Genomic DNA, 16,739 nt, shown 5'->3' on the forward strand with positions numbered 1-16,739 from the left:
TATCTGGTCATTTGTCCCTTGGACAGTTCGAATGGGCTGGAGTACCAGGTTGGTCTTGCCCAGTGACGGGCTATGAGAATTAAATTTGTTCCTGGTTGTCTGCCTTTCTCCAGTACCCTCTGTAGTAGGGGGATCGGAGGAAAGGCGTATGTAGGCAAATGTCTGTGAACAATTTAGTGACCGGGCATTCACTTTTGATGTGGTGTTGAAACCTTGAGGTGAAGAATTGACATTGTCCTTCCTGCGCAGTGGCAAATAGGTCTATTGTTGGTGTCCCCCTGAGTCTAAATACTTATTGTAGACTCTTTTGCTTTATTTCCCATTTGTGTGAGCCACTGTTCTACCTGCCTGCTGAGTTGATCTGCTTCTGTGATGTCTTTTCCTGGTAGGTGAATTGTTTGCAGACTGATTCTCTTTGGTATAGCCTATTGCCACATCAAATGAGCTAGTTTGCTTAGGGTAAATTACTTTGTTCCTCCCGGTTTGGTCAGGTAAAACGTTGTTGAATAGTCAATCTGGAATAATACAGTCTTCCCTGCAATGTGGGCTTGGAATGCTTTTAGTGCCAGAGCGTCTTCATATCTAGGAAGGTGTCTTTTATGAAGTCTAAAGTGTTCAGTTGAGCCCGTATTTTTAGGTTTCCTGAATACTCTTCTCAACCTTTGTGAGACGCATCTGTTGTGATGGGCACTGAAGGAGTTAGTGATTTGAAAGATCTGCCTAGTGGTATAATCTTGGATGCCCACCATTGTATCTCCTTCTGTGAGATCCTGCTTTGGTACCAAGAAATAAGGGGAGTAGTTTTCTTTGTTGTGCTCCTTTGTTGGTACCTTCTCTATTGTCTGTTTTAGGAACTTTCTTTCGTGGGGGGGTTTCTGGTTAGTTCTAAACAATATCAGTGGCGCACCAAGTTTAAAATCCAACTGTGGGTATATTTTCCCATTCTTGCGGGTAATACGCTATTCTATCTCCCACTGATGCTGTGTGGGGGGCTCTTTCTCTGAGCAATGCTCTGAGCTTGCTAGCCCCCCTGGAGGGATGTCCCCTGGCTCTTCCTCTGCCCAGAAAGGACTGTCTTTGTTGTAGTTGCCAGGATGGGATCCCGGACTGTTGGCTAGACTGCACTACACTGCCTTGCGCCTGCTGTCCTCCTGCTGAGAGGACCCTCTTCCTGTGGGTCTTCTGAGGTTACTTCCTCACCTTTTGAAGGTGCCCCTGTATTGCAAGGTCCCCATTGGCGTAGCCATTTCATGGTCCTTTATTTGCTGTAAGGACTCCTCTACTTCACGTCAAAACAAGGCATCTACTGTGAAGGGCTTAATAATTATGGTTGTTTGCACTTCTTATCTGAAGCCTGAGATTCTCAGCCAGGTTTGCATTCTGAGTGTTGTGCCTGTGCATATTTGTCTGCTGGCAGTACCAGATGAGTCTAGAGCAGACTTTATGTAGGTATTCGCTATGTTTATCCCCTCCTGTATTTTAGATGTTGCTCTGTTCTAACCTCTTCAGGGATTCTGTTCATTATCTGCTCGATGTCATCCCATTGTTGGTGACCAATACCTGTTGAGGAGGGCACTGGAATTAGCAATGGACAATTGCTTTGCTGTCTGACTTTCCATTTTCCTCCCCACCATGGTCATTCTCTTACTTTCTTTTTCTGGGTGTGGACCAGTGAAGGAAGGAGAGAAGGTTTCTCCTTCTCCTTGCCGTGACAGTGGAGTCTGCCAATGAGTACCCATGAATATATTTGGGGTGGGTCTGTCCTTTCTTCTCAACCCTTGACGCCACTCCCTTGAAAGCTATGCTCTTTACAGTATGCTTGGTAGCACTGGAAGGTATTGAGAACCTTTTCATGGATGGCATCAATGTTTCAAGGAGACAATGTGAGTCTCCTTTCTCCTCAAAGGCGACCCCGCAAGTATCTGCTGCTCTTTTAAAGAGGCTGTTATAAAAAGGCAATGTTGTCTGGTGGTGAAGCCTTCGAAGGGTAGCTACAGACCTTCAGGACTCTGTAAAGGTTGTCCCATTCTTCTGCAAAAGTTCCTGTTGCTTCCTCTTTCTCTGGGACGACTAGTTCTTCTTCGACATCCTCCTCGTGAGGTTCGGGGGTAGCAAGTGTTTTGAGGACATTATCTTCCTCCTCAGCCTCTGAGGTCCTGGATGGGTTGAAGGAATTCTGTATTCAATTAGTGCCTTGTCGCACTCCTTCCGTTGAAGGAGAGCAGTCATTTCTGCTTGTTTGCGTCTTCTACATCTCGAGGACCCTTTCGGCGTCTGTCACTAGGTAGATCCTTTTCCTTGGTATGGTGGTTTCTGTCTTCAAAGGTTTGGTATGATAGTTTGAAACTTCCAGACTGAGACAGTTTTATTTCGATTTTGACATTATTTCCTCGTTGGTATCCCTGGCATGAGATCCGGGAGGTTCTTTTGGCCACCGCGGACCCTCTGTCGTGGTCTTCCAATGCCTGGGCTGCCATCAGCAACTTCTTTTCAAGGCTCTTGGTATTGGAAGGGGTTTAAGTTACCTTTGAAGGTCTTTTGTTAGACGTCCTTGGGAGTCTTTTTAGTTGTATGTCTTCTCTGCATCCCCAGAGGATGTAGACGTCTGATCTTCCATGGGTTGAATCTGCAGCCACTCCTTGTTAGTCTTCATTGTTGGAGAGGACCAAGTCGTTCAGCGATACCTGCTGCTTCAGGGAGGAACATGGGTGGTGTTCCTCACTCTGCTTTTACTGTGCCTGGAGTGTTTTTGACACCAATATAGTACAGGCCTCACAGTCCTTATCCCTGTGGTTCCTTGGTAGGCAAAGATTACAGACATGGTGTGAATTTGTGGGGACAAATAGGGCAAAGCTTGAAAGGGGCATTTTCCATGGCTCCTACCTTGCCTCAGTTTCGGTTCATATGCGTAGTTAAGCTGTTCCAACGTGGTCTCCCAACGGGAATCGTGAACGGAGGTCCCTCTCCTTCTCAGATGCCTTCTTGATCAATGTTAAAAAAATAATAATTGAAAAAATAAAACAAATCTCTTACAACTTTTTAAAAATGCAGGAATTCTGCCTAAAATTCGGAGACTCGTTCCTTGCTTCCAGACCCTACAGCAGAAAAAATTATCTGAAGTTGGTTACCACATACAAGAACTTCTGGAGCGCCGTCTGATGTTACACAAGGGATGGACCTAGCACCAAATGGTGGCCAACAACACCCACGAAAAAGACAATTCCGGACCCAACCACTAGATGAAGGAATAATGCACAGCGTGTGAATCCATAAATGGATTCATGCAGCAAAATTATGCTTACTTTGGAAGTGATTGACAAGGAGGTTAAAACTTGCTTTGTGTAGGGTACAGAGTATGTTTCTTCTGCTAGCCTAGATGCTTTGGTCTTTGAAGTTAATGGATCAGGTCAAACAGGAGATGCACGAGTGCTGTTTAATATTGCATCACACATTTTTATAATTTTAATTTAATACAGAATAAAGAAAAAAAGCGGTTTCTTTTTAAGACTTAAGGATTGGTCTGTTCTGCATTCATGCTGAAAATGGGTTTTGTTTGTAGAGTTTTTAATGGGACCTGGCCATATGGGTTTTTTGTTCGCCAAATTACTTTTTGGTAACTACTTCTGCTAATTGTGTACGATTATTTTATGTTCAAACTGATTTTTTTAGGCTCCTAAAAATAAAAAAAGCTTTTTACAGTAACTACGGTTTATACATCAGACTATTACTGTCAACTAAAGAAAGACAACCCCATTCCACCTTGAATAAATGGAAAACAGCCATTAAAAACCATAATATCACAGAACTTCATAATATACCCCTGGATTAAATCAACCCTCCGAGCGTCATTGCCCCCCCACTGCTCTCATTTGTCCTGTTCAAGTGATGGTGTACCATCTACAAGGAAGGTCACCATGTCACCCCACATTACCTGATGACCTTAGAATGAAACATGCTCAATATACAGCATGGTCATTACCATACTGAAAATTAACAATAACACAAGACATCCATCTTTTTGCTGGGTATGATCCTCAGATCTGGAATGCCCTGTAATGTAAATCCTGCCATGCACCACACCTTGGATTCAGCAAACCCACACTTCCAGCAACATCTCATTGATTCAGCGGCATCGCTGAAGAATAACTAACCATACCCCAGCCCTTTTCCCACCCATAAAGACATCACTATTTAGCTCTCCCTTTCAGACACAACCCAAGCTTCATACCCCTCTCCACTTAAACTACTTACCCTAATGCGGTGTCCCACTATTCCCCCCTCAATGTAATGACGGCATCACAAAGAATGTGCTTTATTTCATCATAGTGCAAAACCACCAAATGCTTTTGTGCTAGAACTGAAACTGTACAATGGTCAGATTTGTGTGATGTGACATCCTGTGTCTTTTGCTATCCGTATGACCTACAGCTTAGGTCAGCAAGAGGGTGCTGATATCTAGTGACCCTACACTAACAAATTTGAATCCGAGCAATATCAACTCAGTCTTACATTCATCCATCTCAAACTGGTAAATTGAGTACCATTAGGTTAAATAATAGTAAAACCTATTAATTTTAATGGTGATTGTAGGAAGTTGGCTCTGCATAATATATCTCATTTTGATATATCCTATGAAAAGAGACAAGGGGTTCTCTCATAAGTGGAAAGGGTCTTGCTATGCCAATCCCAAGGTGCTCTTCTAGGGGGTAGTGTGGTTGAGCAGTCATACGCTTATCACAGAGGAGTGCAAGAAATCTGAAAATACCCACACTGGTCAATAAACGTGAGACGACTCCATAAGGAGATCGACATGCATTTATAAAAATAACATATCTTTATATACGTTTAGGCACCAGAAACAATTTCAGGTAATTAAGTTCTTGAAATGGCAATTCTTTTCAGTTAAAAAAAGTCAACATTACCCCAATTTTTAGAAGCTGTAATGTTATCCTGTGAAAGGAAAGGTCAATGCGACTTTCAGGTACAGTGACCTCAGGACCAATGTCCAGGAGTTAAGGCGAGTGGTGGACAAGGTCCAAGGCGGCACCAACTGAACACTACCAGTGGCTCTAGGCCAGCTGGGGCCCAATGTGACTCCATGGGGATTGGTCTTCACATAAAGCTGCAGGCTTGGACTCGGAAGCCAGTCAGGCTGAACCAACAGGAGGGGGGGCGCTCAGGCCTTCCAATGTTCAGGTACATAGTAACACCTTTGGTCCTCTTCTATACTGCCCAGGGGCGACAGTTGCAAAGGTGACTTTAGGCATCAGATTTTCCTTACTGGGAGCAGTCGCGGTAGAGGTGGGCCTGTGTGCAGAGGCCGCAGGAGACATTGGGATCACTGGGGCGAAACCACAGTGAATTCAGTCTCTGGAGGGCAGGGGGACCACCATGACAATGGTGGCCCACTACAACTCAAATTTGGAGCGACGGGTGCAGTGGTGTCTTAAGGTGTCAGGTTTCTGCAGTCACAAAGACCTCATGTTTGCAGGAAATCAGACCCACTACTTCTTGGGAGGTCTTTGTTCCTGTCTGAAGTGCTGGCGGGTCTCCTTAGATATGGTGACTCAGCAACTGCAGGACAAGTTGATTTTTGGCGCAACTGTAGAAGTCAGCAGGCCGTCGGGCTATAGTCAGGTCATTTGCTGGGTCTTCAGTTCTTGCAGGACGCAACTCTTCATGTCCTCCCTTCGTTTTCAGGTCAGTAGGAACCGATTTCCTGGTGCTCCACTCAATACTGGATTTAGGGTAGTGTACGGGCCAATGGGCTACTTACCCATGGGGTCGCAATACCCCCGATATGACCACTTGCTGTGGGAAGTGGGCGTAACCTTTTCCCAGAGTTCCGAAGTGTGCCAATACAAAAATGGCCACTTGTGATAAGTCGCACCAACATCGGGTTATGCCACCTTCGGGGTGGAGCTAGCCTGGGGTGGGCATGCCTACCAGACTAGCTAATTTCCCACCTGTCCAGGTGCAAAAGGGCTCTGGGCAAGGGTGCCGCCAACTCCCCTGCCCTCTGGGTGCACATATTCACAAATCCACCCTTGGAATGAGGGTGGATTTGTGAATACGAGATATCTGATACCAAACATACCCATTTTCAGTGTAGTCCTCATGTAGCTGGGCAACTCGTTTTCACCAGTGTCCTGCAGATGGTTTAAAATGGCTTTCTTGGTCACCTGCACTGGCAGTAATGTAACTGACCAGCATAGGGGCATTTCTGCTCATGCAGATATGCCTTCACATTTAATACTAAGCACCCTACCTTTAGGCTGTAAGTCCTGCTGTAGGGGTGACTTACAAATACTACATGCAGTATTAGGGGACCTGGGTCAGATCATGTTTTCACTTTTATCTGCACCAAAACATGCAGTCTGCGATGACAGCCCTGCATAAGTTTGGTGAGGACCCCTTTAGGGTGGCGCAAATTGTGCTGCAGCCCTATACCTCAGGCCGTGGGTATCAGGGGTACCATTACCTAGGGAGTTATAGAGGGTGCAAATGGTATTGGCAATTGAGAGAACAAGTGTACAGTTTAGGCAGAAATCTCGACCTGGTTAGCAGGACCCCAGTGCACTTCCAGTCGAAATCACATGTACCCGGGAAAAAGTGGGGGAGACCATGTCAACAAGCATTTGCAATGCAATAGGTCTCCCGTTTAGGCAGGTTTAAGCTATTGGCATTGTAAATGACAATGCCTTTTATTTATGTTTTAAAAACCAAAACATAAATAAAAGGAATTGCCGTTTACAATGCCAATAGCTCAAACTGGCATAAATGGGAGACCTGTTGCCTTGCAAATGCTTGTTGTTCGTGTCCCTAAAGTCTCTTGCTTTGTGCTGTGCTCAACCTGTAATTAGCACTTTAGATGAAAGTGCTTTATAAATTCAGTAAAATAATTAAATAGGAAGAGTGCAGTGTCTAAATAAATTCAAATTGAACAATTAAACACAAGAATAGAAGAGTAAAGAATACAAATAGAAAAGAAATAAATAAAATAAAACTGAATAGATCGATAGATTGAATTGACATAAGAAACCTCAGCATACTCAAAGCGCTTCATGCTGTTACCGATTCAAATTAAACACACTCTTGAACTTTAAACAATGTCACCCGCTCAACATGCTTCTGTTGTGTATAAAGGACGGTTCTCGCCATGTTCGGTAACATTTCCACCTAGGAGCATCGCTCACCTCTTTCCAGCATTCATCTCGACAAGTCAAGGGACGTGTGAGAAATGTGACGCTTGCCAGAGAGCACTAAACACGGCGCAGCTGAACAATGTTGACCGCCAGTGGTTGCAACTGTTGTCCGGAGTCAGGATTGATACACCACTTGCCCCACGACCGCTGCCTCTCACACCGGCCCAGGCCTTGGCTGCGTTTCTGCGCGGTCCCTGAGCTCTAGTAGGTGCGCGTGGAAGCTTACGAAGCAACAGATGCTGAGGAGCTCTTCTGCTCCCACCGACCTATGATTTATAGTCGCATATATCCCAAAAGAAGCAGCATGTAGACGCCACAGAGGGGTCAGGGAAACCAAAAGAACAGGTGCCGAAAGATCGCATGTGGTCGCAACACATAATAAACAAGCTGAGTGAGGATCGCCGGGCGCGAAACAGCGCGATGAGAGCGCACGAGATGCAGTGCCGTGAGCGTGCACATCGGCGCAAGAGAGAGTGAGAGTGAGAGAGAGAGTCTCTCTCTCTCTCCACGGTCCCAAATAGCTGCGCGTGCCCCCACCTGTCTCCCTTCAGAGGCATCTCAGCAGCAATAGGTCTCGAGCGAGACCTAAACGCCCACAAGCTGTTCCACTGTGAAGCGCGTTCACAGACCTGAATCGGCTCGTGCCCAGACCTGAATCGGCTTGTGTCCAGGTCTGTCTCCCTTGGGAGGAAACACAGCGACTATAAGTCTCGTTGGCGGCTACGCTTCGCGCTGCAACGCCAGAGAGACCTAAAAGGAGCACTTTCTTACAAATACATAAAAAAATTATCAAAAGAATACCAGCAACGCATGAACAGAGAAAGACCAGGATGAAGGGGTGCACAAACAGTGCGCAAGAGCTAATAGGAGGCTTTGCTAGACAGACCTGGACACTAGCGCTTTTCATTAGGAAAAGAAACCGGAAATTAAATGAGAGCTACACAAAGTGCTAATTTTTTCAAAATTATGAAGCAGAAACTGGATGTTTTACATAGCTTTAAAAAATGTGTATTTAAATCTAAAATTGTTGGCTAACAAGTCACTGGCTCCTTCAAAAAGAAAGCTATTAAACAGCCGAAGTATTACTAAGTATAAACAGAGAAACTAAATGTACATGTACACAGTAAAAGTACTGTTGATTCAATTTAAGTTCTTACCTCAACAATACACCACCACGCCCTCTACCTCCACCAACACCAACTCCGACAACAGGGCCCGAGATGGTAAGACGCCTAGCTTGAGCAGGCCTGTAGGCAGAAAGAAAAATACATTATTACAAATATTACAGGACACAAGCCAATCCTAAAAGTGCAATGTTAATTGTACAAATACAAACCAAACCGCTATTTGGGTTGTACAGAAAATGCTCAACGGCCTCCGAACAGCTACAATGCAAGACCTCTATAAATTAAAAAAATCGAATTGTAATCTAAAAATTGCTCAGAATCCCCCTAGTAGCTGCACTGAAATAAAATCTTAAAGCTGTAGTAAGTAATTTGCTGGGGATCTGTGGCCTGCGTAAGAAGTAGCTTAGCTTCATTAAAAAAAAACCTTTCTATTTATGTTTTTAATGGCGACAGTTACAGATATAATCAACGAAATATGTAGTTTTCTATCCTGTAAATACATTAAATTGCCTTTGTATAGCACATTTTCCACGTATCACGAAGTCACTTTTTGCACTTTATCCTACCTTTTATTGTTTTATTGACAGTCCGGTTCAGTAATTTGTGTAGAATACAAATTCCTTTTTTTGACTGGAAAAAAAAAATTATTTGTGGTGTCTTAAAAACAGTACAGTTTAGTTCTCCAGTGGGGACGTTGAACCTTTCAAAAAATCATTGTTACTTCACAAAAAGTCAAATGTTGTGGATACAGTGATTTCACTTCTACAAAGCAATTGACACCTGCCCGGCAGAACCATTTCTTATATATATATATATATAATACTGCATGCAACAGCACGGATAATAAGACCCAAACACTTGCAGGCCTGCCAGCACCAGACTCTACTCACAAACATTACCCAGCTAGCAGCACACACTCCACTGACGGCAAGCTAAATTATGATGGCCATAAACCATTTCATACAACTGGCACCAAGTTAGCTTTCAAGTGTATCTTTTGCGATTATAATGCACTTAAATTAAAGTAGATATCAGGGATTCTGCTACTGTCATCTACGTCGTAGTGTCCAACAGTAACCGGCAAGTGTAGTTATTTGCACAATATGCATGGAAGAGGTAGCTGTGTTAGATTTTGAGCAGTTTGACATAAGAACGCAGTAATTGGAATGCTGAGCTACAATTCAGTGTGATGCACAATTATAAATAAGTCCAATTGGACCGAACAGTTACTAAAGAACCAAGCATATTCCTAGATCCAATTAGGGAAGATCTGAGCCAAGTAGATGTAAATGTATCAAGGAATGTGTGAAGGTAATCATTAACACAACAAAGAAGACCCGGCACCATGTTCATCAAGATACTAGAGACAGAAACAAGTATCTAAAATATAGTTTGTTCATTCATTTAAGAGACTTGATCAAACTTCCTTAACACTAGCGCTATCTAATAATGCAAACATTTTACAAAACGAAAGTGACCATTCGCCAGAAAATAAAGGGTCCCCTAAATAAACTGATAACGCAGACCCAACATTTACCAGCTTGCGAACTACTAGGGAAGAACACAGCATCTCTGCAGTCGCATAGAGGCTAGAATTAGCACAGCTGCAAATAGAACCACACTCTAAGGAGGCCAATTTTAGGCAGGATGTGGAAGGGTAATACGATGACAATACCAAGACCAAAGGAGCCCCGAATACCCATTACAAGCAGAGGGAGCGCATAATAACCTGCCACAGAACCAAACTTAGAGGAAAACCTTTCAAACATAATGCTAACGAGATGAAGGTGCTCTATAAGAGGCTAGAATACGCATACACTCCTAAACACAGCTCATTTAAAACTAAGGTAGAACTCAATGGCTTATTTTCGAAGGTCACATTGAGGTTTTTCTTTGACAACAAACAGATGATGGGAGAACAAATGTAACAATATAAATGAAGTCCATCTTCATCCCTAATCCACACACAAGTCTCCTAGCGGTCTCAGTTTTTGAAAAATATGAGAAAGCAATTTGAGCAACCATGTAACGATTTTTGATAACACATCCATAAATAGAGAGGAAGTTTACATTTTGAGGGAACAAGAAATGACGATCAACCCAGGCAACAAAGGTGTAGAACTCATAATACCAAGCATAGGCAACTACTGCCACGGAGATTTTCCAATTAACATGCAGAGGGAATCTTGATTTCATTAAAGACAACAGAGGCTAACATTATGCAATAACCTTTCATTGCTGCCCCAACATGCAGCCTTTTAACCCCTCCCATGCTCATGACGAGCTCAGCTCGTCATGAGCCACGGTTGCGCTGTGCTCATGACGAGGTGAGTTTGTCATGACCGCCGTGGCGCTCACACGCAGGGATAATTCCCCTGCTGTGCTGAACATTCCACGGAAACGGGTGTGGTCATGACGAGCTCAGCTCATCATGAGCACAGCGCCACATGCTGCATTACGAGCCGAGCTTGTCATGAGCACCTGGGCGCCGAGCTCGTCATAAGCACCGGGGCGCTGCGCGCACCCCCTCCCCCCCAGCACAGCGGGGGAATTCCCCCCGCGGCCAAGGGGTTAAAGGAAAGTAATGCATCATAAAGCACTTAAAATGTTCATGAAAGCATATACATATTCAGCACATAGACATCTTCCTCTTTAGGCTACAACGAAACAGGAAACTAGCCACAGGAAACTAGCCACTTCATGGACTTCTATTGAATTTTATTAAGCATTATCTAAAAGAATGGAAAAAAAAAACCTCTGAATAAATGTAGTCCAAACTGTAACTCCTGGAGCTATAAAGTAGATGCTTTAGAGATGCATTTTCTTTAAAGGCTTCCACACAGATAATGAAATGCACCATATTTAGATACTCACCATCCTTAAGGGAGAGGAGGGTGAGAAAAAAATGTTTAAATCTCTTTTTATTGAAAAAGCACAAAACAATACAAAAACAAAATTACAACCTAAAAAGGAGCAATTTTCAGGAATAGCACATCATTTATAATAAACGTATTGCATATACGACTATATGGCGCGAGCGTGAGGGTCCCTTACTTCATGACCTACTCAGTACTGTTTTGCTCACCAGTGTCCGGGTGTTCCAGCAAGTATGTTTGAAGTGGGTCCCATATATATCTCTTGGACGAGAAGCTGTCGGGAGTAGTTCAACGTAGAGGCTGGTCTGATCCTGCCATAATATCATATCTCCAATCCATTCCTTAAATTTAGGAGCCCGCCCCCGACCCCATCTACATGCCATTCGCCTTTTTGCCAACATTAGTCCAAAGGACACAACCTTGCGGTGTTTTGCTGGGATCTGTTCAGTATGGCCCAGAAGCGCCATCAAAGGAGTTTGCGAAAGCGGCACAGCGACCATATGACTTAGTGCAGGAAAACCATACTCCAGTACTCAGTACTCAGACACCCAGAGAAGACCAAGCTAGATGGAGAAAATCAGAGGATCCCGCCCTGAATCTATCACATCTGCTTGTGTCCCTCAGTCCAAATCTGTGTATTTTTAGTGGGGTGTAGTAGCTGCATTGGAGAAATTTGTAGTGAGTAATGCGTAGTCTGCTATTTGAGGAAATGTGTTCAGTTTGTTTGTAGCAAAAAGACCGCTGCGTGTCAGTGATAGGGTGGTCCAGGTAAGCTGACCACTTTTCCCAGGCTGCGCATGGTGGGCATGCGGTGTCTGTATACATAACGTGGTACAGTGTAGACACCAGATGTGAAGCTGTAGGTGTGTTTAATATGTGATGGAATGGTGCAAGTGGCTCAGGCGGGTATTCCGGCGTACAGTCACTCACCCCATGTCGTAAGCGAGTATATAAAACGGTTTCCATTGTGGTGGGCAGGGAGTCCTTAAAGAGCTGGTGTAAGGTGCGGAAAGTACCATTTAAGTATAAGTCGCCCAAGTACAGATATTGCGACTCCGGGCTATGTTCCTAAAAATTCCTTCCTGCAGCAAGAGCATTTGCGGGTGATACACTAAAGGAAGCAATGGAGAATATATACACGATGCCTGCACTCTATTAGCTATGTTGTGCCAAGCTCAGAGTGTACATTCCACAGAGGGGCGTTGTTCTTGGGCCTTGAGTGTTGACAGCATGACCCCTTCCGGCGGGATAGGGTGTACAAGTCAGTGTTCAGTCGCTACATGGGGTGTGTACCGAGGGGGATTGAACCAAAACTGGGCAAAGTGTGCCTGGGCACATAAGTAATATAGTTCGAAGTTGGGTATGTCGAATCTTCCCAACGCATACAGACGAACCATTTTGTCCCATTTTATCCTGGGCTGTTTGCCTCCCCATACCAGCCTGTTAATTCAGTGCAGAGACTGGAAAAAAGTGTCTTCCTGGGTCATATGGGATATTTAACAATATAGAAATGTAGGTAATATTACCATTTTGATTAGGGAGATGCGTCCAGCCATGGACATTGGAAGTGCAATCCAATGGGTCATGCACCCGGTATTATGTTCCATTGTGCTCCCATAGTTCAGCCTCATCAGCTCCTCCCGTTCTGTCATAATAGTAATTCCTAAGTATCGTACCTCGTCCTCAGACATTGCTATGGGGTAATCTACAGCAAAGGGCATAGCCGCTGCAGTCAGCGGGAAAAACTGAAATTTGGCCCAGTTTATATGGATCCCGGATAACCCACCGAATTTAACAAATTCCCGGAGCAGTGCATTCAAGTTTTGGGGTGGATCCTTGACATAGAGTGTTACATCATCGGCATATAGCGATATGAGAATCGGACATAAAAAGCATAGCAGTCCCATTTCCGAATGGTGCGGTCTGATTTTGGTTGGCAGAGGTTCCATTGCGAGAGCAAACAAAAGGGGGGACAGCGGGCACCCATGGCGAGTTCCCCTCGAGAGTGCAATCGGAGCTGAGAATAGACCATTAATCTGGAAAGTTAGATATAATCTTACTCTGAAGTGGTAGCTTGGTCGAGCAGTAAGGCAGTATCCGAGGACAGTGTAAAGCATTTGTTGTACACTCAGTCAGCAAATGGTCTCACACTCAAGAACTGAACTCTAGGCCAATTGTTTTGTATATAAAAATATATTGTTTTATTTTAGAACCACAAGTAGGTATAAAAATACTTTCTCAGAATGAGATGCTACAGTCGAATACTTTCAAATGGCAATAGACTTTTAAATGCAATAGTTACAGTTGTTTGCAATATGCAACACAAGTTAAAAATTTCCCATTGAGCTCACGGTTATGATTGTGTTTAAGTAAATGCCTCTGCACACCTGATCCTCGACATCCCTCGCCGCAGCCACATCACACCCCACCTCAGAGACCTGCACTGGCTCCCCGTCAACAAGAGGATAACCTTCAAGCTCCTCACCCACGCACACAAGGCACTCCACAACATAGGACCAGCATACCTAAACAGCAGACTCAGCTTCTACACACCCACCCGCTAGCTCCGCTCTGCCGACCTCGCCCTGGCCACAGTCCCCCACATCCGAAGAGTGACCTCTGGCAGCAGATCGTTCTCCCACCTCGCCGCCAAGGCATGGAACACCCTCCACATCCACCTACGGCAGACCCAAGACCCGCTGTCCTTCAGAAGACTCCTCAAGACCTGGCTCTTCGAGCAGTCGCAGTATCCCCAAACCCCAGCACCTTGAGACCCTCACGGGTAAGTAGTGGGTTTTACAAATGCTATGATTGATTGATAATTACTTTGCATAGGTTTTTCTCACTCAGGGGAGGATCCTGGATTCAGCCCTGGTGATTCTCCTGTAAACAGTTGAAAAAAAAATTTTGTCACACAGACGATTTTTAAGGAATATTTGTATGTTTCAAAAATCGAAACTTGGCAAAAAACAGGCAATGTTATCCTATAGAGGAAAATCAAGTTATCAGAAATTCACAGTTGTAATTACTTTTTAGTGTCAGTGCTGGGCACAAAGAGTTAACCCCTTAACCTTGGTACTGTAATGGAAGTGGTTCTACAGCTCCCTTTGTTAAAAGGGCTTGTACTTATTTTTCGAGGCACTGTAGGTGCTCTGACTAGTCTGTGCGCGAGGTGGGAAATTGGGAGGATTGCTGGTGTGCTCCAGACAATAACCATGTTGGATAATGTCTAGTACCCATTTGTCTGATGCAATGGAGTCGGAGGATGTACTTTTAGACCCATCTCTATAAAATGAGTGCCGAAAGGAGCCTCTGATGGGAGACTGAAGCACTCCCATGGACTTTGCCACGCCAGTGTCCTTTTTTAGGTCGCACACCTGGCGACGCAGCGAGACCTATTGTCGCTGACTTGGCTCTCAAGGGAGACAGGAGATGGGCACGCGCAGGCTGCAAGCCGGACTGGATATGTGGTCGCGCGCGTGAACACGCGCTAGCATCCACTATGACTGAGCCGTTGCCGTTCATTAACTTTCACTTTTGTTAAACATGTACAGCTGGCACCCCTCCCTGCAAGCCGCACGCAATTGTACGTTACAGTTAAGCTTACACTGCGGCTAAAAAGTAATCACAGGCTGGTGAGGTGCTTTGCTTTAGTGCACTTTGTCATAGCAGCGAGGCGCTCGCAGGCACTGCCGTGCCGTCACTCACCCGCCTTGGTCGCCTCCCGGTAGCTCTTCTCGGGCAGGCAGGTTCCTTGGGCGTCCTGCATGGTGTGCAGGGGCTGCCTTTTTGTTGCTTTGGCGGCCCCCTCGCGAGACGCGCAGCACTCCTAAAGCACAGCGGCGAGCGCCGCCGCAGGGCACGCGACGTGCATGCTCACGGCGTGCCTTTCACTTGTTTGTATATTAGTTACAGGTTCTTCACGCACCCAGAGTAGACAAGAGAAACACGCTGCTGCTGGGGGCGGATTAGGATGCAGACAGTAGTCTGTAGTCTCTGATGAGCGATTTCCCGGTTAGATTTCTTGTTTAATGCAGGAGTCAGCGGTGTCGCTTTTCTGGCGCGCTGCTGAATGTACGTTATCCCAGTTTCTACGCGCTCCTCTGTATTACTGAGAGCCCCAACCGGCAGATTGCTCCTCACTTGTCTTTCAGGGCCTCGCCATACGGCAGCATCCTCACGCCCCCATAATTATTAGCAGCAGGGACTGTGGCCAACTTTGGTGTTTTGGTGTTTCACGCCAGGCAGGCAAGCGGCGTAGTGCCTCACAAGGGATAAGGCCTTCCACGAATGCGCCAGTTTTCCCCATGGCTGCCCGGGATTTCGATACACCAAAGCCAGTCCTGCTTATGTGTTCCTCCGCCCCGGGCAGGGTCGCCGGGACACAGCTGGCTGTGAAACAGCTGGGCCTTCCCCCGCCTGGCCAAGAAGTGCAGAGCAGCCAGCGACAGCTCAAGGCGCACGCAGCCTGTGCAGATCACAAGGCGGCATGCAGGGCAGCTGGGCTCCCTCAGGGGGTGAGCCAGGAGCGGATAGACGCTGCAGGACAAAGGACAACCAGGCAGTGGTAGCCTCGAGATGGGGCACTAGAGGAGCGCCACGGTCATCCTCGCTCTGGCCCTAGGTGAGTGCGAGCACTGGAAAGAGATGCACGAGGCTTCTCTGTCATCTAGACAGACAACATCCTGAAATGACACCCACCGTGCAAACATTCCTGCCTGCCGTCCACACAACTTTTAAATATATAGACATGCACCCTTTAGACATATGTACATCCACCCGTGTACTCACTCACAATATGCATTAAAAGACATACACACATCACTCCCCAGGGTGCACACACCCAGAAAGCTCTTGAGAACCTCCCAACACTGCAGAAAAGCGGCAGCAGACATCGCTTCTCAGCAGAGCTGCAGCCCATTAAACTCGAAGGCCCTAAATGATGGAGGCTACTGCTGGAGTCATTACTGGAAGATGAGGAGAGTTGATGAAAAGGAAACGGGTGATAAACTCCCTGTGTACTTTACTCAGTACCTCTGACTGTGGCCGAAATCATTTATAACCAAATCATCTTCTACTTCAGGGATACCTAACCTGGAAATCCTTCCCTCCCCAACACTTCATGTTATACATTCCCTACAGTGGGGTGACCCGCCACCAGCCCCAAGTGTCTCCATTCTCCTGGAGTCTCACAGGTTGAGAGAAATATTTTTTTTTTCACAACCAGTTTATTGATGAAGATAAGCATATGAAATAGAGTGGCAGCCCACAATCAGGACCATACCACCAGACATTTTGATACAATCACAGCAGTCAACCGAGTGTCCAAGCAAGGAGATAATGCAATCAAGGATATCAGAAAACAGTTACCCCACCTTCATCTTATTCCGCTATCTACCTACCCAACTCCCTGATCCCACCCTGGAACCCACCCTAACCCTATGCATGTGTGCACTAACTGTATCGACGTAAGTTTGTGACGTGGGTAATGTGTGTGTGGACATGGGCTTTGCCAGCCCGTACGGGGCTAA

The 16,739-nt window shown here is 45.5% G+C and overlaps 1 protein-coding gene across 1 annotated transcript in view; it reads right to left on the reverse strand.

Moving 5' to 3' along the window:
* PNN (pinin, desmosome associated protein) overlaps positions 1–16,739 on the reverse strand; it is a 168,906-nt gene that overhangs the window by 124,144 nt on the left and 28,023 nt on the right. Inside the window, exon 2 of the mRNA XM_078659762.1 lies at positions 8,363–8,452. Within this exon, the coding sequence (XP_078515888.1) occupies positions 8,363–8,452 (90 nt within the window). The remainder of the gene's footprint in view (positions 1–8,362; positions 8,453–16,739) is intronic.

Source organism: Lissotriton helveticus, chromosome 9, assembly GCF_964261635.1.
Source record: "Lissotriton helveticus chromosome 9, aLisHel1.1, whole genome shotgun sequence".
Classification (NCBI taxonomy): Eukaryota; Metazoa; Chordata; class Amphibia; order Caudata; family Salamandridae; genus Lissotriton; species Lissotriton helveticus.